This window comes from Balaenoptera musculus, chromosome 12, assembly GCF_009873245.2.
Source record: "Balaenoptera musculus isolate JJ_BM4_2016_0621 chromosome 12, mBalMus1.pri.v3, whole genome shotgun sequence".
Lineage (NCBI taxonomy): Eukaryota > Metazoa > Chordata > Mammalia > Artiodactyla > Balaenopteridae > Balaenoptera > Balaenoptera musculus.
Window position 1 is genome coordinate 1,166,050 of NC_045796.1, and position 21,412 is coordinate 1,187,461.

The window sequence follows — 21,412 nt, forward strand, 5'->3', positions numbered from 1 at the left end:
GGATTTTTGATATATGGGCAAATAGCTCTATTGCAGGTAGTAAAATGACACGTCTATCAACAACACTATGTATTACAATGCTTTAATTTGCCAAGTATTAGATGAAAAGTTATTCTCTGTTTAAACTTTCTGTTCAGAAAATTATTGTGAATGACTTAAAGTGCTAGGATTTGGTGAGGTCTGACAGCGTCTCTTTCCAGTAGTTTAGACGGTGACTTAAGACCATTCATTTGTGGCCTAATGGCTCATCACCTCTCAGATGCCCCCCTGCAGGGTGAGCTCTGAGTGGGAGCACGTCTTTCTACAAAATAAGGGATTCCCACGTGACGAGCTCAAGTCAGCTGATCTGTCTAAGAAAGCGACATGAAATGTAATCGCTTTCTAATAACGCGCCAGTGGCAAGACCGGAGGTGCACGTCCCTGCAGGATGCCTTTGTGGGCAATCAGATGCTAGAAAGAAGCTCGCCTTCGAGCTTCAGCTCTGGGTGGAAGGGCAGGCGGCCAGGGTCCTGGTCTGGGAGCAGGGGGGACCGGGAATGACCCGGACGCTGCATCCTTCCTGGAGGAAGGCTGGCTGGGCAAAGCGTCAGCTGGTCTGAAGAGAGGGCCCCCGACTGGTCAAGGGCGGAGCCAGTCCTGTGGAAGCAGATGTCCGGGGAGGGAGGATAGTGGGGGATTTCGAGGAATAAAGCCCTAGCACCCCGGTGAGGAAGGGGGGGGACTTGGGGCCCCGAGCTGAGGATGCCTGCACCTCCTGCTCTCCGTGACCTCCTTGCTCTGCTCCCCGGGCAGCCGGCGACCAGGACGAGGACACCGCCTTCGACCTCTTCAGCATCAGCAACATCAACCGCAAGACGATCGGGGCCAAGCAGTTCCGGGGGCCGGACCCCAGCGTGCCCGCCTACCGCTTCGTGCGCTTTGACTACATCCCTCCGGTGAGCGCGGAGCATCTGGATCGGATCGCCGAGGCCATGCGGCAGAAAGAGGGCTTCTTCCTGACGGCCAGCCTGAAGCAGGACCGCAAGTCCAGGGGCACCCTGCTGGCACTGGAGGGCCCAGGCGCCGCACACAGGCAGTTCGAGATCGTGTCCAATGGCCCCGCCGACACCCTGGACCTCACGTACTGGGTGGACGGCACCCAGCACGTCATCTCCCTGGAGGACGTGGGCCTGGCTGATTCCCAGTGGAAGAACATCACCGTGCAGGTGACCGGAGAGACCTACAGCCTCTACGTGGGCTGCGACCTGATGGACAGCTTCACACTGGACGAGCCCTTTTACGAGCAGCTGAAGACAGAGAAGAGCAGGATGTACGTGGCCAAGGGCCCCGCCCGAGAGAGTCACTTCAGGGTAGGTTCTGCGGGACGCAGCCTAGGGCCTGGGGACCCCAGTGAGGGCCCCGCTTAGTGCGCTGCCTTGTTGAGGGGTCGGGTGTGGCCTTGGTGAAGCAGACACACGTGCACCTACCTACAACAAGCTCCACGTGCACAATGCACACCCACTGGCACATGCAATCATGTACACGTGCACACACTATACACGTATACACACGCATGCACACACACTCATAGACACTCTTACGTGCATACACAGCACACATGGCTTTCTGCACCAGGAATGAGCAGAGCCAGCTGTCACAGGTGCCTTTTCTTAGCTGCACAAATGGTCACCGATTTCCTGATTGAAGATTGATTTGATGATTGAAGAATCAACCCCATTCAAATGCCTCTATAATCCCAGACCCCCAGATTCCAGTTCAGTACTGACATGACCGGATGACAGGAGAGAAAACTATGTTTTCTAAGGAAGGGGCTATTGATTTCTGAGGGAATAGTTCCATGTTCACCTCAGTTAAAATATTTTTTACAAGAGGATCTTTCTAAATGCAAGTGTTTAGAACCTGCAGTGGAGTGTTAGTAACTATTCTCCCCCAGGTGTGTGTGTATTCTTTGGAAATAAATGTATGGTTAGACTCAGTTATTTCAGTAAAGGCCTAGAGATGCTGGTCGCGGTCTCTGGCCATTGTCAGGAAGCCCCCCAGGCCCACGTGGCCGACTGGCCCGGCTGGGACGAGCCCCTCACTGTCACAGGGCGGACGGCCTGGTCTCATAGCTGTACCGTCTGTTCCGTGGTCGGAGCAGTGCACGTTCCCGAGACCGACGGCCGCATGCGGGAGCACCAGGCACCCTCAGAGTCCCCTGCGGAGAGAGTGTGGTCCCCGCTGTCCCCTGAGTGTGTTCAGAAGACAACACTTGCCATCCCTCTGGGGGCCACCGCCCCTTCTCTAAGACACTCTTCCTTCTCCTCGGGTCAACCCCACTGTCTGCCTCTTGCCTCAAATTAAGCTTCAAAGTAACATATACAGATAACCCACTAATGAGATTTCAGACCTGCTGAGGGTAAAAGCGCAGAAGAAAATGTTCTCACTGCTATAAGGTTACATCTTTTATTTTTGAAATATCGTTTAATGTGGTGTCGAACATTTGCTGTTTATCCAACTCTGTTTCTTTCCTTGTACATTTCAGGGTTTGCTGCAGAACGTCTACTTGGTGTTTGAAAACTCTGTGGAAGATCTTCTGAGCAAGAAAGGTTGTCAGCAAAGCCAGGGAGGTAGGTGTCTGAGCTGCGTGTGGTGCCCCATGTCCCACCTCTGATGGGTTCCTCCTTTGGTGTGTGGGGAGGGGCCGGTGGCACATAAGTAAACATGTTGGAATATGTTTCAAGTGCCGCCATGGCCTTGAATGAGTTCGCTGGTCAGCTTGGATGTGTTGGCCTCTGAAACAATACATTGCTTGAAGGATTAATTATGAATATATTTTAATTATCCAATATAATCCATTTTACATGCCAAAAAATAAATCCCTGGCATTTTAACATGATTTTAAATACATGCAACTATTCCAGTCTACTGATGTGTGAAGATCATCTTAATAAGATAACACCACAGATGTTTTTCCAACCTGGTTTATGGAAGATTTTTATACTATTCACAACTGTTGATACAGCCTTATTATGAAAATGGACGCCACTTGAATCATTGACAGATAATCCCACGCTGTCTGTTGATTGCATTTTGAATTTACATTCAACCATAATTTGTCAACATTGTCTTGAGCATTTGATATTTGAAGGTCACTATGCCGGGCTTTTTGAATGCAATGTGTCATTTCATCTTCAAAACCCCTTGAGTTGGGCTCATCCACTTTCCTCACTTTACAAATAAAGAAGCGAGGTGCCAGGAGGGCCCGCTAATTGTCGGGGGAGTGGCCTGTGAGCATCAGAGCAGCGCACCTCCCGCCCCCAGGCTGAGTCCCACACAAGAGGCTCTTATCTGCCACATGATCCCATTTTCCGATTTACTTCCATTAAAAGCCTTCTTCATGTCAACTGTAAGCAAATATAAATTGTTCTTGTATGGATCCTTGCGTAAGGACACGTAGGATTTGATGTCTGTAATGCACAGTTGTGGCTTTGTGACCCAGCCCTTGACCCCGGAGCGGGAGTGCTGGCTTGACGGTTCAGAGCCCGGAGCCCCGAGTGCTGGCACCGCAGGCAACATCCGAGTCTTTCCATCCAAGGCCGTCCACCTTTCAATCTGTGCGTCTTTCAACAGTTGGCCAATTGAGTTCAGGGAAGGAAAGAAATTAAATTGTGACTTTTGGTGGCCTGTGCAGTGAGAGGACCTTATAAGGCCTCCTGTCACACACCCTCAGCTCCAAACTCGCTGAGTACCACAGCCTCTGAAGCTCTGGACCACATCCCATCCCAAACCGCCAGCTCCGGCTGAAATACCAATATCAGCCCCTTCGGATTAGGTCATAGCCTTTTTTTGTGGGGAGGTGAGGTCATAAAAAAGCAAAAGTTCTAAAAAGGCTAAGACAGTACTAACTGACATCCCACAGGACACAGAGAAAGAGAAGCTGGTCCCGGGGGCCCTGATGGAAGGAGAATTGCTTGTCTCTAGATAAGAGCTTAGCATCCTTGGAAGCGGTCACCCGGCGGGGTGGGCACGTCTCTGTGACAGAGAAAAGGAAAGGGGCCACTTGACCCTCGATGGGGGGCAGAGAGTGGACGTGGCCCTCACCCCGGCCCCTGCCCTGCATGCCACAAACGGGGGGTGTCCTATCCTGAGGAAGGGCTCTGCCCATCTTCCATGAGGCAGTCGTGGGACTTCCAGGCACTTTTGTTGTTGCTGTATTTTTATTCTTCTACATACATGTAGTGATTAATATGCTTATGTCTGTACGGTTATATATGGTTTTAGGTCTGGTGAGTCTGAGGTATCAAGGTGAGTTGCAACAAGGATTTACAACCAAGTAACAAAACTCGATCATAGACTGTCTGACAGAATTATAACATTGACAAGTCGTAACTCAGTAACGGAACGTATCAGACAAGACAGCTGAGCATCACTGCGGAGAGGACGCTGGGGCTGGCTTGCCGGCCGCACCCCAGCTGCCCAGGCTCCCCCGAGGGCGACACCCGTGTCGGCACTTGCCCAGATCACTTTTGTAACTAGTGGCATAGCCGCGTGTGTCCCACGTTCAGGGACTTCCAGGGGCTTGTACTATTTCTGGGGTAGTGAGCTCTGAGCCCATGGTTGGGATTCTGCCTTTCGGGGATCTCGTGAGGCCAGCAGAGAAATGACGAAATGACTCATTTAGCAAGAAAAGAACTGAATTTGCCTTAATGCAGTAGCCAAAAGAAAAGGCGTTTGGGATGGAAAAATGGGATAAATGAGGAGTGAAAGGAGTTGTAGGAATTTATGGAGAATATGGGGCTGGAAACAGGTTTAGGGTGGGGGACAAAAAGAAGGAACTTATCTTAGATAATAAATTATATAAATATTTATATAAAAACAAGAGAAACAGGAAATTGTTGCCTCTAATGAGTTTGAACACGATGCATGATGCAGATGTACGTCTCCGAGGCTTTTTGCATTTTTCCATCCCTGAGCTGAACTTTCGCTCTGCCGATGGGTGGTGTCTCAGACTCAGTCCCCACGGTGCTGTGCGGTGGGCAGCGCCCTTTGGTACAAGCAGGGCCGTAATGGGAAACACCCCCACCAGCTCTCGGGTTCTTGGGCGCCACGTAGCTCAAGTGCTCTGGATAGCGCCCCGCGGGCCCGGCCAGGCTGTGGCCAGAGGCCGGCGGGCTCACTCTTCCGCGTCTTCCCCGCAGCCGAAGCCAACGCCATCAGCGAGAACACGGAGACGCTGCACCTGAGCCCCCCAGTCTCCATGGAGCACGTGGGCCGGGGCGAGGACAAGGGCCCGGAGGTGTGCGAGCAGTCCTGCGAGGAGCTGGGCAGCATGATCAGGGAGCTGTCAGGGCTGCATGTCATCGTGAACCAGCTCCACGAGAACCTGCGCAAAGTGGTGGGTGCCCGGGGACCCTCCTCGAACCACGAGTAACCTCGGCTGTCCACCATTAGCCAGCACTGTCCAGCACTATCCACCACGACCCCCCACTAGCCACTGCTAGCCAGGAGTAACCACCCGGCTCCCTGGACGAACAGGCTGGCGGTCCCGGATGTGTAGTTAAATGCCGTGTGGCTAGAGGGCGGGAGAGGGATGCTTCTGCAAAATGTGCCCACGGGCCACAGCCTTCCTCTCAGTCCTTCAGCCCTGGGGATTCATCTCCCAGGAAACAGAAAGCCTGCACACGGAGGGAGGCACGTTCATGTAAAGAATGGCGTTCAGAGCGGACCTGTCCCTCAAGGCACGAGGTCGTAACAGGCAAATTGGTTTTCCTCTCCACAGCACGTCGAGGGGGAGAGCACGTGCCTCGTCTTAGGAAGCGTGCTTCAGGGCTCAGAGCAGGTTGCTGGCGGCAAGCAGCCTCTGCTGGCCCATCCTCCCGCCATGTCGTCCTCAGGCTGAGCTCAGCCCGAAGGAAGCTTGTGCCCCAGGGCGGGGGGCAAGGCCGAGGGAAAGAATAACAGAGGGGAGGGGTCCCCAGGCCCCTGAGGCTCTGCTCCACCCAAGGGCCCTGAGCGGGTTCTGACTCGAGTCCTGGATGGGGCACTTCCGCTCCAGCTAGGGCGCTGGCTGGGCACTACCCACGAGGAGTGTGGCTTCTGGAATGTTCTACCACGTGCTGGGCAGGGGCAGGAGCGGGAGTGGGAGTAAGACCACCCTCCCCGCCCAGCGCTCACCACTTCATGGAGCCGCCAGGGCTGGGGGCGCTGAGACCAGGGACACCTGCAGGCGGGGGCCCTGCCGGGCGGGAATCTTCATAAACGTGGAGGACCTTCCCCCGAGCTGCACGTGGCGTGCGACCTGCAACTCTCCGGCTGCTTCGGGACACAGCGCCTCGGCCCTGCTGGTGCCGGTGGCGTCCGGGTGGTCCCGGCGGGGGAGGGGCTGCAGACGGGAGGCCGAGACAGGAGCGGGGGAGCCTTTGCCCCCGACGCTTCTCTCTTTCAACTGAAAAGAGCTTCGGGAGAAGTTTACCTACATTGGAGTCGGGGATTAAGGACATTCGCCAGCTCCCTGAATCACACAAAAACATCAGGATGGTGTGTTTCTGTCCATTTTGCGCCAGAGGTGGGGGTTCCATATCTTTTGGGTGATTCTCAAAGCGCCCATTATCTCCAAATCAGAAACGTTAGTGGGAGCAGGGTGCCTAGAAGGAGGGAGGTGACCACACACGTGCTCAGGGGACAAATGGTGTAACTTTCACTAGTTGATTTTTTTTTTAAAAAACTTTGCATTGTTTCCTGCAGTCTGTAACCCCCAAGACAGCAGGGCTTATGTCTGTTTGCCTTTGCTGTTGTGCTATCAGAGCCGTGTCTGTCACGCTTGGAAGAATGGATGAATTCAAGAGTTGAACCTTAGTTTTCAGCTGCGGGTGGCGGGAGGGACCCCCCGGAGGGACGCCCCCGCCCCCCGTGGTCCAGCATGAGGCTCCTTCACGACTGGACGCCCTCCATCTGCCCGTGTACGATGGCTGCATAACCATGCTGCGGCTGTGCTGACCCCTTTCCCTCCTCTTTGCAGTCAAACGACAACCAGTTTCTCTGGGAGCTCATTGGAGGACCCCCCAAGACCAGGAATATGTCCGCCTGCTGGCAGGACGGCAGGTTCTTTGCGGAGAATGAAACCTGGGTGGTGGACAGCTGCACCAAGTGCACCTGCAAGGTGAGAGGGGCACACGGTCTCCTGGCGGCGGCCCGGGCTGGGGGCCTCCCGCGCGCTGCTCCCCGTGCCGCGCGCAGGGCGTGGGGAAGGGGGCCACCTCCAGGGAGGCCCGAGTCGGCCCCGTGCTTCTGCGCCCAGAGAGCCGGGGAGGGTGCAGCCAGTGTCACCCGGTGGCTGGCCGGCTCCCCGCTTGTTTGTGTTTGATGCCACTTGGTCCTGCGAGGGCCTCGGGTTTGGCACAAGCCGCTGGGGGTGGGGTCACTGCCCACGACACGACATGCCACTTGGTTTCCTTACGTCCTGCCACCTGGTCTCCACTGCTGGGGGCCTGGACACCGGACGCCGCTGCGACCTTGCGCGTCCTCCCGCCCGCAGCGCGCGGAAGGCCCGGTGCCCGTGGCTCTGCGGACGGAGAAAGGAGCTTGCGGCGCAGCGAGCCCGCGCGGGCCCGGCGAGAGACGCGCCCGCGTCCCTGTACCCGGCGGGGTCTGCGGGCAGAGACCTCCAGCCTTCCTGCCGACCTTCCAATCCAGCCCTGGGTCAGTGTTCACGTTCCTAAACGAGTGACATACACGCCTCTTTTCCTTGTAGAAATTTAAAACCGTTTGCCACCAGATCAGATGCCCTCCCGCCACGTGCGCCGACCCGTCGTTTGTGGACGGCGAGTGCTGTCCCTCCTGCTTCCACGGTGAGCGCCCGGCGGGCGGGCGGGCGGCGGCCTCGGCTCCAGCGGCCCCGGCCTATGACCGTGCGGGTCTGTGTCGGACGGTCCCGCAGGGGCCGGGGCTCCGAGGTCCTCCCGAAGGGCCCGGATGCTCGTGGCTCCGGGGTCGCGGCGTCCCTGCTCCCCCTCAGCCTTCCCTCCTGCGCTGCTCCAAAGCCACAGCCCCCGCCTCTGTTTGGAGACCCCGTCCCCCTCCCCTAGCTGACCCTGGAGCATCTGCGCCTCCTTCACACCCGGCTCCCCGTCCCCTTCCTCGTGGTGTCGTCAGCAGCGTTGACTGAATCGGGTGGTTTCTCTGAGACCTGCTCTGCGTGCCCTGTTTGTCTTTCGCTGTCTGGCCCTCATCCTGGTCTGGGGGCCTTGAGTCTGGTGACCCGGGGAAGGGCTGGGCAGCTTCCCTGTTCGGGGAGCCCACGGACATGAGCACAGGCTCCGCCCCTCCATGAATCCGAGCAAAATGTGGCTTTTCCAGGTTTCAGATTCTTAATCTGTAAAATAGAGAATGAGTGTCCCCATGACACAGGGTTAGTTTTAGGAAGAAAATAAACAGCACGATATGTACAAAAGTGCCTGACATATACTAGGTGTTAAACAGAGACCAAACCGGACGTGCTGCAGAGAGTAACAGTGTAATTGCGGGAGCCGGAGGGTCCACGTTTGCCCAGAGGGAGCTGTTTCATGTTGTTGAGTAAAAGCCCAGGAAAGGTCTCCTCAAGTTCTTCTCTTCCTGCTTCTGAGACGTTGAATCGTAGCATGTTCACAGGGTTCTTTCCTCCCTGAATGTGACAGCAGGGTGATGGTATCTTTACTATTTACCAGAAAGATCTCTTGCATTAAGGTACATCTTTTCTGTTATTTAGAGATTGATAATTCCCTGTGAAGAATTTCTTGGCAAGAAATTGCCTTTTTATTTAACTTGTTCCAATTTAAAGTATTTGGAATGAAACTTAGTGTCCTGTAATTTCAACCAAAAATTGAAGTTTCATCACCATATATAAATCAGCACACGGAGGTTCAAGCGGAAGCAACTCACATCTTAGCAACTCCAGCGAAACCTCGTGCAGGCAGGGTTCAGCGCTCTCCTTTGTGAAGCCGTTAGAAACATCCACCTGAGAAAGACCCCTTTCCTGCCTGTAGACACTGGGTTTCTGGCCCAGCTCCTCGTGCATCCCCCTGCTTCCCCTTTCCTGGGAGGGCAGCCCCTGAGCTCCGACCCTGGCACAGACGTGGGGCGGCCCTGGTGCCTGCCCCCTGCCAGCACCCACCTGGGGCATCCAGCTCGGACGCCAGGGCTGGGCTCTGCTGTGTGGGGCAGTCCCTGGGGAGGTCTGATGGGCAGTGGTGTTCCCCCGAGCAGACGGCGAGGAAGGCTGGTCCCCATGGGCGGAGTGGACCGAGTGCTCTGCCACCTGCGGGCCTGGCACCCAGCAGAGGGGGCGGTCCTGCGACGTGACCAGTAACACCTGCCTGGGGCCATCCATCCAGACGCGGTCGTGCAGCCTGGGCAAGTGCGACCACCGCAGTGAGTGTCAGAGGCCGGGCCGGCCCGGCGTGGGGGACAGGGCCCAGCCCCTGGGGTCTTGGGGGTCCTGAGAACCCCCCCCGCTGCTGCCCTTTCTGGGAGGTGCCCCACCCGGCCCAGGCATCCTGCTCTTTCCCACCTGGGCTCCCCGCTCCTGCCCGGTTGATGAGCAAACTCCCCGGACGGGCCAGCCCCGGCCTTTCACTCAGCGCCCTGAGCCTCTGATGTCCTTGTTCCCTCCACGCGCTAGTCCGGCAGGATGGTGGCTGGAGCCACTGGTCGCCTTGGTCCTCCTGCTCTGTGACCTGTGGGGCCGGCAATGTCACCCGCATCCGGCTCTGCAACTCACCAGTGCCGCAGATGGGCGGGCGGAGCTGCAAGGGGAGCGGCCGCGAGACCAAGGCCTGCCAGGGCCCGCCCTGCCCGGGTGAGTGGACCACGGCGGGGACCGGGCTCGGGGCCGGCCTTCAGCAGGACACAGGCGCGGCGCGGCCCCGCGAGATCAAGGCACTGGGATCCCCTTGGTCGGCTGGTTTCTGGAAGCTGGGCCTTGGGGTGGATACCAATCGCGGTGCTCAGCTCTGACCTCCCCTGAACAAGCTCCAATTAATCCATGATGATGGAGCAGAAATAGGCCAGGACCGAGGGGGAAGCGACAGCAGGCACAGGAGGCGGCCTCCCCTGCATCTGGGGCATCTGGGGCCTGGGTTTGGGAGGACACGTGCTCCCCGCACCAGGCCTGCTCTGGGACTTGGGCAGGGTCTTCACCCGGAAAAGGCTGTGCTGTGATTCTTCTCCCTACTGAGTTATCCATACTGATGATGAGTGACAGCCATTTAAAATGAAACTCAGCTCCACACAGCTTTTCAGATGTGAGCACCTCTTGTCCATGGCAGGGGTGGACCCGTAGCCAGGGGCCCCCGGTCAGTGGTCCCAGGTTCTGGGCGTAAAAGATTGTGTGATTTCCCTTCCCAGAGACAAAACAAAAACAACTGAACTGTCATCATCTGCATCCCTCCCTGACCATACGGTCCCGAGAGGACTTTCCTACCAGGTTTCCTCCACGTGTGGAGACATGGCCTTATCCCAGGCTCTTTGTCCTGAGCCCCCAGCACAGGCCGCGCCCCCCCGAGTGACCCCTCTGTCCTCTCTCCCCCAGTCGACGGTCGGTGGAGCCCCTGGTCCCCATGGTCGGCCTGCACGGTCACCTGTGCCGGAGGGATCCGGGAGCGGACGCGCATCTGTAACAGCCCGGAGCCCCAGTACGGAGGGAAGGACTGCGTCGGAGACGTCAAGGAGCATCAGATGTGTAACAGGAGGAGCTGCCCCGTAGGTGGGTGTGCACGGACGGGCCCACGGCCTCCAGCCTTTCGGCCGACGGGCGTCTGTCATGGGGTCTGGACTCTCCAACCGCAGGCATCTTTGAAGACACCACTGGGTTTTAATTCTGATTAAATGTATAAAAATGCTTGGAAAATACAGAGAAGAAAAATCAGTTCTACACACATGAAGCTTTACCCTCTGCTCTACGTCCCTCTGGCATTTTTACACAAAAGCAGAAAGCATGCTGTGCAGAGTGGAACATCGTAGGTAGTGCGGTCACAGTGGACGCGTGCCCCGTGACCCCCTACATCTCCGACGCTTTATCCTTGGGGGCGGTGGCTTTGGGTGGCTGTCCCCAGCATCTTCCCAACCCACTCAGTTTCGCCACAGCTGAGCCCCAGAGTGTGTGAAGGGCATCACCCGGGCCTCGCGTGTGGCTTCATTACGGCGCTGCCTGCTGGCAGCTGCTGACTCTGCCCTGCTTCCTCCGCACAGACGGCTGCTTGTCCAACCCCTGCTTCCCCGGAGCCGAGTGCCGCAGCTTCCCCGACGGGTCCTGGTCCTGCGGCTCTTGCCCGCTGGGCTTCCTGGGCAACGGCACCCACTGCGAGGACCTGGACGAGGTGGGTGCCCCCTCCCCCGGCGGCGGGGCGTCCCTCGGAGGTGGGGAGCGCGGGCTCACGTCTGGCCTGCTGGTCCCCGCAGTGTGCCGTGGTCACCGACGTGTGCTTCACGACCAGCAAGGCGCACCGTTGCGTCAACACCAACCCCGGCTTCCACTGCCTGCCCTGCCCCCCGCGCTACAAGGGGAGCCAGCCCTTCGGCGTCGGCCTGGAGGCGGCCAGGACGGAGAAGCAGGTGAGCGGCTCGGCCTTCCGCGCTCCTGGGAGAGACAGCAGGGCAGTCAGGCGGGAGCTGGAATTGGAGGGTGGACGGCACGGGAGCGGGCACGGCGGCCAGGGGGAGAGACGGTCTCACTCTGCCGGCCAGCGCGACCCCACCCGCAGGGGCCACAGGGCTGAGTTTTCAGTCACAACATCCCAGAGGGCCAGGGTGGGGACTCGTGGTCTCCCCGTGACCCCAGGCGCCACCGGAGGCCTGACGTGACCTTGCTGTTGCTCGGGCCCTTCCAGGGGAGCAGAGCCCCTGGTCTCTGGACGCTGCCCCCTCCTCAGCGTCCCGTGGGCGGGCGGGAGCCCTGCGCCCTGCGCCCTGCACGCGGCCCTCCCGTCAGGGTCAGGGTCAGGGTCAGCACGCGTCCTAACCCGCTCGGCCCTCCCGCAGCTGTGTGAGCCTGAGGACCCCTGCAAGGACAAGAGCCACAGCTGCCACAGGCATGCAGAGTGCATCTACCTGGGCCACTTCAGCGACCCCATGTACAAGTGCGAGTGCCAGACGGGCTATGCGGGCGATGGGCTCATCTGCGGGGAGGACTCGGACCTGGATGGCTGGCCCAACAAGAACCTGGTCTGCGCCACCAACGCCACCTACCACTGCATCAAGGTGAGGGTGCGGTGGGGCCTCCCCCCCCTCAGGCCCCAGTGGTTCCAGCTCGGGGCAGCTGTGCCCCTGGAGGCGCCTCTACGGGTCCAAACAGTCGGAGGCTCCCTGTGGGCCCTGCACTCCGCGTGGTCCCCACCCCAGAAGCTGACGGGAGCCGGGGTGTCCCTGCCCACCCACTAGCCCCTCCAAGGCGTCTGCCTAGTGGGTTTCTGCAAATTCCAGGATCACTCTGGAGAAGCAGCTGATTGTTGGGGGCTGGGAGAGGACGCGGCGCCTAATACATGTTTGTTAACTGAACACAAAGAGAGGCTTGAAATCATTGGGGGCGGGGCGATGTAAACAGGCCCCACCCTCCTCCAAGGCTATGGGGGCCTGAGGTCTGCAGGTGGGCCGGGCTATGGTCACGCAGAGTCTAGCAAACATTTTTCTTTGCAAAGAGCCCCATGTGCTGCACACAGGAAGCGGTTAGGGCCCCCGGGTGAGTGGGGCTTCCTTAGGACCTGTCACGGGGGGGGGGTCCTTTCCTGGGGCCACTGCAGCCAATGACCACAAACCTGGTGCCTTGAAACGGCAGGACTTCATCCCCTCACAGTCCGGAGCCAGGAGTCTGAGGTCAAGGTGTGGCAGGGTTGAGCTCCCCTGGAGCCGCCAAGGGAGGGTCCTTCCCGCCCCTCCCAGCTTCTGGGCCCTCCAGGTGTCCGTGGCTTGTGGACACATCGCCCCAACCTCTGCTTCTGCCTGCTCCTCTGTGCGTCTGTCTCAAACTCCCCTTGACGCCCTCATAAGGACACGCATGGCTGTATTTAGGGCCCATCTGGATACTCCAGGGTAAACTCGTCCTTTCAAGACCCTTATATCAATCACATCTTTTGCATATAAGGTGATATTAACTTTACCATGTAAGGTGATAGTCACTCTTTTGCTATTTAAGGTAACATTGACAGGTTCTAGAGGTTAAGACATGGCATATATTTAGGGGATCACCATTCAGACCACTAAACAAGGTGTACCAGAACGTTGTAGTGAAGTTTTATACCTTAGAAGCTTCAGAAATATAAATACTACAAACTCACGAAAGACATTACTTGCAAATGTAAATATATTAATCTATTTAATATTTATTTATTCTTGTGAATTTTGAGTAAGAGAGTTTTAAATTTTTTCTTTTGCCCTCTTGATTAAAGATGGGAGATGTTGACTAAAACAAAAAGTGAATCTGCTTTGAAATAATAGAGGCAAAGTTTGCAACCTTCATTGTATCTCCCTGACCACCTTCCCTGACCTAACAAGGTCAGGTGTCAAGCTTGGAAATCCCCGCAGGAAGTGGGTGCTTATTGGATGCGATTATTGATGAAGATTTCCACTAGGGACCCAGATGCCCTGGTACCGTAGCAGGAACAATGGAAGGTGTGCACGAGGCAAAGGACACCCTTCTTTTTTTTCATTTTTGTGGAACTTCAGGCAGGAATTTAATAATTAAAACGGTGGCACATCAAAATTTGCAAAATTTGCACATTATATTTGCATTAAATATAACTTATGGGAACAAACAGATGCAAAAGTAAGACAGTTCATGAGAAGCCCCCTCACCCCGTCTGAGAGGTTCCCTCACTCATCCCTGCAAAGGTGCTGAATCCCTCCCTCAGGACCTGTGTCCACACCACAGGAATATGCTCTCCTCCTTCACGGGCTGGAGTTGAAACTTGGCTCCAGACATGGCCCTGGGCTGTGCTTCTGAGCAGACCCCTGCCCTGCTTGAACCCCTGGGGCTTCTGGGACACCTGTGTCAATGGCATCGAAACACCTTCACGTGGACCCTCTCCTGGTGTTTCCAGCTCCCTCAGGCTGCAGTGTCTGTACAGCTCGGGTTTGAGTCCTTCTATCATTGGACTGAAACAAAATGACTTTTTTCCCCCGTTACGGGAATTCTCCACTTCTTGGGCAGAGCTGAATCAGGGAGATGGTTTGGGGCTCTGGGCCTCGGTTCCTGAACAGAGACTCTAAGCCACCTGTTGGCTAGTGAGGGCTGAAGGTTTATGACCTTGGCTCTTGGATGGATGCTTGGAGTTTGTGGGAAGCAATGGGACGGGGGGCTCTGCCCTGTCCTGTATTTTCATTCTCTCCTGGTTCCCGCAGTTGTTCAGCTGCGTACAGGGATCCCGAGCTCAGGACACAGGCTTCTTTTGCCTCAACTCACTGGCGGTGGCGATGTCGGTGCTAGAGCAGCATCTGCGGGGAAACGCGGGGCCCCCGGCCCCGCCGCGAGGTCTCCGTTCTCCTGCTCCCACGAGGACAGGGGCCTGGCGTTGGTGTCGCTGGCTCCGCCCTCATGATCTCCTCTGAAAGAAGGGCGCTCTTGGGAATGTTTCTGTAACTGGCCTGCTTCCTCTGCTCGCAGGACAACTGCCCCCTCCTGCCTAACTCTGGGCAAGAAGACTTTGACAAGGACGGCATCGGGGACGCCTGCGACGATGACGACGACAACGACGGCGTCAGCGATGAGAAGGTGGGGCCACTCGGCCTGAGCACGCGCCCTCGGGGTCAGGAGCAGGGGGAGCGCGGTGCCCTGCACCCAGCGGCCCCCGTGAACTGCCGCCGGGTTTAGCGCTCCCGCGCGAGTAACGGAAAGTCACCGACAGGGAACATCTGTCCTTCGCACAAGCAGACGAGGCAGCCAGAGCATGGAGCCGCCTGGGGTGCTCTGCCAGAAGCGCTTTCAGTGGTTTAGTTTACCTTGAACTGCGTAAAAGGGACTCATCCCCCCTGCTTCTGGGGCGGGCGCCAGCGATGGGGGCTGCGTGGCATGAGTGATATTGCCACTCCCTGCCTTTAGGGCAGAATTTAGATGTTACCATTTCCCGGGAGAAGTGTTGCAGACATAACTGATCTGACATGTTAGTCCTAGTTCAGCACTAGCAGAGATAGAGAGGCTAACTTCTTATTCACAGGTTTACTGCATCTGGCTTCCATTGATCCATTAACTCATTCATTCGTTCATTCCCTTGACATTTATGTTTCTATCCTCACCATGAAATATGTCCCAGATCACCTTTGCTATAGAAAATATCAAAATTTTTCATTGGGACAGATGCATACATAATTATAAAATGATTTGATATCAAGAAAGTGTCAGCAAGGGCTACCTTTGTGGACACTTTATTGCTACCTTGATTCTCTTGATCTACTTTGAACACATAGCCTGTAAGTGCTAAGCCATTTTAGAAGCAATTCAGCAAACATCCCTACCCTATTTCTTAAATTCTTCCCTCGCTTTCTCTCTAGGACAACTGCCAGCTTGTCTTCAACCCACGTCAGTTTGACTACGACAAAGACGAGGTCGGGGACCGCTGTGACAACTGCCCCTACGTGCACAACCTAGCGCAGATCGACACGGACAGCAATGGGGAGGGCGACGCCTGCTCCGTGGACATCGATGGGGACGGTCAGTCCCGCGTCCTCCCGACGCGCTTCAGGGCTCGCGGTCGGCGGAGCTCCCAGACCCCATGCTTTATTCTGTGTTGCCGCATAAGCCCAGCTTCACCCGTGCACTAACACGAGACAACGTGATTCATGACGCTTGGCTCGCAGGGGCCCAGCCTCGTTCGGCCCCTTGTCCCCGTGGGTTCCTGGAAGGGGTCGCCGGCCTCAGGACCCCCCTTTGGAAAACTACGCGTTTGTCACCTTCTTTTCCTGACCCCGAGCTCTTGCCCTGTGTCCTTGTGCCCAGTCCTGGTGTCTTCTCTCAGGTCCACCTCTGTTCACAGCCCCCGGAACCCGGTTCCCTGTCCTGACCCAGCCGTGCTTCTGAGAAAGGCCTGAGGACAGCTTTGTCTCTCCTGTGTTCCCTCCACGCTGTATTTCTAGCCATTCATTGAATCATTCATTGCAAAGCCTCCCCGAGGGGTTCCAGGTATCCCCGGGCTTCAGAAACCTGTGACACCACCAGGTTATTTAACCCTAGATGCCAGTGCCGTGGGCACGAGCTCTACAGCTCACGGCACAGCCTCGCCCTGGGCGTCTGACACTCAGGAAGCAGCTCGGACAGACTCACACCCACTCCCTCTGACTCCGCCCACCCACCCCCACCTGCATTTGTCTCCTGGCTATTTTCTTGGTGTAACCTGGCATCACACTGACCAGCTTCCACCGGCGCCAAGACAGCGTCCGGCCGTGCCGCTCTCTAGGGCTTTCCAGCAGCCGGGCATCTCCTCCAATCCTCCGTCTGTGAGGTCTGACCCCCTGCATATCTCAGGGGTCCTTTCTCACTGCCTCGCCCCCTGGCTCCTCCCACCTGCCAGGACCTCCCCATCTGCCAGGATAAGACAGCTGCCTAGCCTGGCTCAAGCTTTCCTGCTGACTCACTGATTTGTGAGGTTTTGCTTTGCCCTTCGAGCCTGATTACTGTTAACTCAGTTTTCATAACCCCAAAGTTGATGAAATTCATTATCTATTTTCAGATTTCTGGGTATAAGGCACTATAGCTAAACCCCCTGTCAGCCTCTGCCATTGTTATTTTCCTGCTAACGCAGGGAACAGATGAGGCACTGGAGCCCCGGAAGCTGATCAGGTCCTAGGAGCGCGAGGCGAATTTCCTGAATGGATGTTAGGGAAGATAGTCAGCGTGTTTACACTGTGATGACTCACTCGTCAGCCCCCCGTGTGTATTGTCCTCCAGAGACCTCCGAGAGTTGGTTCTGCTTCAAACTGAGGGAATTTTAAGTTTAATGGGAAATCTGCCATGAATCTAATAATCTTTACATTTTATGATTTCTTAGATCATTTTTTATTAAACGAATTTTGGCCGTAAGTTGCTTACTGCCATAGGAAGAGCAACGTGCCTTTTCTAAACTCCGTATACTTCCGTTTTTCCCCTGAATCCTACAGATGTCTTCAATGAGCGAGACAACTGTCCCTACGTCTACAACACTGACCAGAGGGACACCGATGGGGACGGCGTGGGCGATCACTGCGACAACTGCCCCTTGGTGCACAACCCAGACCAGGTAATTGACCGGTGATTGACCAGGTGTGGCTAAGAGCAGCGGGGGTGGAGGAGCTTCTCAGTCACAGAACATGCATGGCTTTGCAGCTTTCCATCCATCTGCCAGGACGCGACAACACAGGCTTTTCAATCATTGTAATTGAAAACATTGAACTCAGGTCTGAGCATGACTCGTATCTCCGTGGCCACCGGCCAGATGAGTGGGGGCCTTTGTCCCACTGTCTGAAAGGAGAGAGTCTTCATCTAATTATCTCCGTATTTCCCCGATGCAAACATAGGAGTTGGCTGCTTCTCCAGATTTGCCTTTGGAAGACACGGTGAGAACATAACATACTGATGTAGTTCCTAGAACGTGTTGCAGCAGATGTTGTCAGAAAGGACTTGATTCTGTTGCAGCTAATTCTTCCCAGTCTTCCTTAAAGAAAGTGGATCCCCGTAGGGAGGTGGGTTAGGATGGAGAGATCCCTGGACTTCAGTCCCGGTTCTGGAGGCCATTTCCTCTCTGCGGTCACGGCTCACGTTGGGAGCGAGGGGGTACAGGCCACGCGTCCTCGGCGACTTTCAACCTGGCATCTGTTTCACGGGATGGATGCCCAATGCTGCTCTCCCCGAACTCTGTCTCCCAGACCGACGTGGACAATGACCTCGTGGGAGACCAGTGTGACAACAACGAAGACATCGACGAGGACGGCCACCAAAACAACCAGGACAACTGCCCCTACATCTCCAACGCCAACCAGGCTGACCACGACCACGACGGCAAGGGGGACGCCTGCGACTCGGACGATGACAACGACGGGGTCCCCGATGACAGGGACAACTGCCGGCTGGTGGCCAACCCCGAACAGGAGGACTCAGACGGTAGGTCCCGTGACAGCTGCCCCGCAGAGGCAGAGAGGTGGCAGGAGCGCGAAATGCCGGGAAAAAGAAGTATGTAGCCCGACTGCTGACGTGAGTAAGTGGTCCATGAGAACAGGATCTGGAGAGAGCAGGGGCACAGGACGGGTCAGAGTCTCAGGTAGCGCGGCAGGTAACGCGGCAGGTGCGCAGCTGGGCTCAGTGGTGGCTTGGTTGTCCTCTGGCGTCTGCTGGAGCCTGTGGGTGCAATCCCGGCTGACCCGGGTGCTGCCTGGAGGATACACATCCACCGTGGATGAGACGGGGTGTGGGGTATTTGAGCCCACACGACCCAGAGGCACGTGGAGACTCACTGACTGAAGGGCAGCTCCAAGGACCACCCCCCCACCCCGAGAGCAGCACAGGACTCATTCTTGACAGGAGGACAGATGGCTTCAGTCCCCACAGCGGGGCTTGGGGGCGCTTGCTGGCTACCGAGCAGCCTTTTACCAGGAGGGAGGCTGGGATGGAGGCAAGGCTGGCATGCTCAGGGATGTCTTAGGGGTTTTGGAAGCTCCTTTTTGCGTGAGTGTGTGCCTGTCACCCAGTGCGTGGATGTGTGTTGCTGAACAGAACTGAAGGATAGTTTGAAGGATGTGATGGAAATTCGGTTGAACTTGGTGTCTTTTTCTCCTTCTAAAGCAGTAGGCACTGCAATGGCCTAATTGCAGTGGTAAGTGGTCATCTGGATCGTCACTATTACCATGAACTGCACGGCCGTGAAGGTCTCAGCAGGCATCTCTCTGTGTGCCAGGCTGGTCCACGGCCCCATGGCCGCATCCCCACCTCATTAGAAAATTTGACAAGATGCTTCCAAAAAACAGAAGTCCACATCTCCCTAGGGAAATCATTTTTCATGAAAGAGTTCTGCTTTCAGTGCCAAACAGATTACAGGCAGGGGTGATTTAGGTAATAGTAGAGGTTCTGAAGACTATCAGAGGAAAAAGCTGGAAATTCAGCTTGATTTCACTTGGCAGCGTTCAGGTTTTGTACCCCCAGTTTCAAGTTCAGAAGGAAGTGAGAAATGACTCTACAGGAACTGGATTATGGCGTGCTTTGCTGCAGGGCTTATCACAGCGACGTTTTGAAAAGAGCATCCAGACTCCTCGCAGCGTTGGGGTGAAATGTCAGAGATTACAGGCGCTGGTCCAGGAAATGCTGCCAAGCGCCTAGCCTTGAATTTTCAGAGAATCACGTGCTAAGTTTTCTCAGACACAGAGAGGCGGACAGCAGACCCTTACTTTGCGTGTTTCTCTGCTTGTCCTTGGTGGCAGGTGATGGGCGTGGTGATGCTTGCAAAGACGACTTTGACAACGACAACATCCCCGATATTGACGACGTGTGTCCTGAGAACCACGCCATCAGTGAGACGGACTTCCGGAACTTCCAGATGGTCCACCTGGACCCCAAGGGCACCACTCAGATCGATCCCAACTGGGTCATTCGCCATCAAGGCAAAGAGCTGGTGCAGACGGCCAACTCCGACCCTGGCATCGCTGTTGGTGAGCCTTAGAATACGCACCGCCACTTCCGGTTCCTGCCTGCAAGGTGCCAACGGAGCACGTGGGCTGCCCTTTAAGACAGAGTGGACAGGAGCAGTGGGTCTTTCTGGTAGCCCCCATCCTCCCTTGGTTTGTAAAACCATCTGCCTAAATATTTTTAACGGGAGAACCTGGGGAAGCACTTATTTGCCTCTCCAGATTCTCCGCGATTTAATATTCAGCAAGCCATTTCGTTTTATGGACTTGGTCTGTAAATTGTTACCTAGGGTGGTGAAGCTCTGCCATAACTCTGTAAGTGGGATCTAAAGAGATGAAATTCCACAAGTGTTGTTAATCCCACAGGAACAGACCTTGAGTTAGATGGGAGAGGAGAACCTCTTTCCACCTGCATCCAGTGGCCCCAGGGCTCATCCAGGAATTTCCTAAAGGGCTGTTTCTGACTTGGTTTTGTGACCAGATGTTCCCTCTGGCCCCCAGGCTTCGATGAGTTTGGGTCGGTGGACTTCAGCGGCACATTCTACGTCAACACCGACCGCGACGACGACTACGCGGGCTTCGTCTTTGGCTACCAGTCCAGCAGCCGCTTCTACGTGGTGATGTGGAAGCAGGTCACTCAGACCTACTGGGAAGACCAGCCCACCCGGGCGTACGGCTACTCAGGGGTGTCCCTCAAGGTGGTGAACTCCACCACGGGGACAGGCGAGCACCTGAGGAACGCCCTGTGGCACACGGGGAACACAGAGGGACAGGTGAGGAGGACGGTCTCTTCTGACCGAGGCCGGCAGCTGCTGTGGGCTTTCAGGAGAGCAGTACCTGCCCACTGCAAAAGTACCCCCACCTCGGTTTTTGTTCATTTTACCTCAAGTCACGGTGCTTTTAATAATCTTTTATTGGGTACCTCGCTTATTAAAGATGCCAGGCCTGGTGATTTTATAAACACAATTGGTAATCCTCTTGCACATGAAACCTAGGTGTACTCCCTTATAGAAATAGGGAGAACAGGGTTTCAAATGTTGAAGTGTTTCGCCCAAGGTCCCACGTTGAGGAAGCAGAGAATCTGTGACTCGGCCCAAGTGCCTGTGCTCTTTGCGCTGAACTCCATTGTTGCCTATCAGTGGATTTTGCTCATGCTAGAGATTTATAACATGAAATATATCGGAAGTAGGTGTGGCAGCAGGAGCCATAGGGATTACTTAGCAGAGTAATGTTTCCATCTCCCCCCTTTGTGCTGTAAAACTGTGGTTAAGACTCAGGGTGCCAATTATACTCACAAGTGATGTTTTTCCTCAGGTTCGCACATTATGGCATGACCCCAAAAATATTGGCTGGAAGGACTACACTGCCTACAGGTGGCATCTGACCCACAGACCTAAGACAGGTTACATAAGGTAGGTGAGAGGGTAGCTCAGTAGCGGCTGTATTTCTACCAAGTAATTTTCACATTCCAAGCACATCTTTCCACTGGATGGCAAGTTAGAACACTAACAGAGAAACAAGCCAAAGTGGGTTCTAATTTGTACGCTGTCCCCTGGATTCTTGCACTTTAAGTGCCTTCTCTTTTCTGTCCAGCATCTTCTTCACGTTTTTTAAAAAAGCAGAAAGCAAAAACAAAACTGTGGAAGAGAAGAAAAATCAAACTTGTTAAAATAACCCAGAAGGTGATAAGCATCTCTCCTCCTAATGAACATTATGGGCATGGGAGGGAAAGTGCAGTTAAAATAACTGCATCTTTGTGAATTAGCATGTGATTTCTTTGGTGCACAGGTTCCTATTTATTTCTGATATTGTGAATGGCTGA

At 55.4% G+C, this 21,412-nt stretch overlaps 1 protein-coding gene across 3 annotated transcripts in view; it reads left to right on the forward strand.

The window, feature by feature from the left end:
• Nucleotides 1-21,412, forward strand: part of THBS2 (thrombospondin 2) — a 33,170-nt gene that overhangs the window by 3,550 nt on the left and 8,208 nt on the right. For 2 of the 3 annotated variants that reach the window (XR_005022168.1, XM_036871476.1), the window contains exons 3-20: nt 793-1,349; nt 2,525-2,609; nt 5,181-5,377; nt 7,001-7,141; nt 7,733-7,829; nt 9,220-9,387; nt 9,638-9,814; nt 10,547-10,720; nt 11,206-11,333; nt 11,416-11,568; nt 11,995-12,213; nt 14,612-14,719; nt 15,496-15,655; nt 17,098-17,216; nt 17,842-18,076; nt 19,387-19,614; nt 20,092-20,363; nt 20,905-21,002. Coding sequence is in view for 2 of the 3 variants with exons in the window: in XM_036871476.1 (XP_036727371.1) it covers nt 793-1,349; nt 2,525-2,609; nt 5,181-5,377; nt 7,001-7,141; nt 7,733-7,829; nt 9,220-9,387; nt 9,638-9,814; nt 10,547-10,720; nt 11,206-11,333; nt 11,416-11,568; nt 11,995-12,213; nt 14,612-14,719; nt 15,496-15,655; nt 17,098-17,216; nt 17,842-18,076; nt 19,387-19,614; nt 20,092-20,363; nt 20,905-21,002 (3,316 nt within the window). In the remaining variant the exon portion in view is untranslated. The remainder of the gene's footprint in view (nt 1-792; nt 1,350-2,524; nt 2,610-5,180; nt 5,378-7,000; nt 7,142-7,732; nt 7,830-9,219; nt 9,388-9,637; nt 9,815-10,546; nt 10,721-11,205; nt 11,334-11,415; nt 11,569-11,994; nt 12,214-14,611; nt 14,720-15,495; nt 15,656-17,097; nt 17,217-17,841; nt 18,077-19,386; nt 19,615-20,091; nt 20,364-20,904; nt 21,003-21,412) is intronic. The other variant, XM_036871478.1, reaches the window with a different exon arrangement.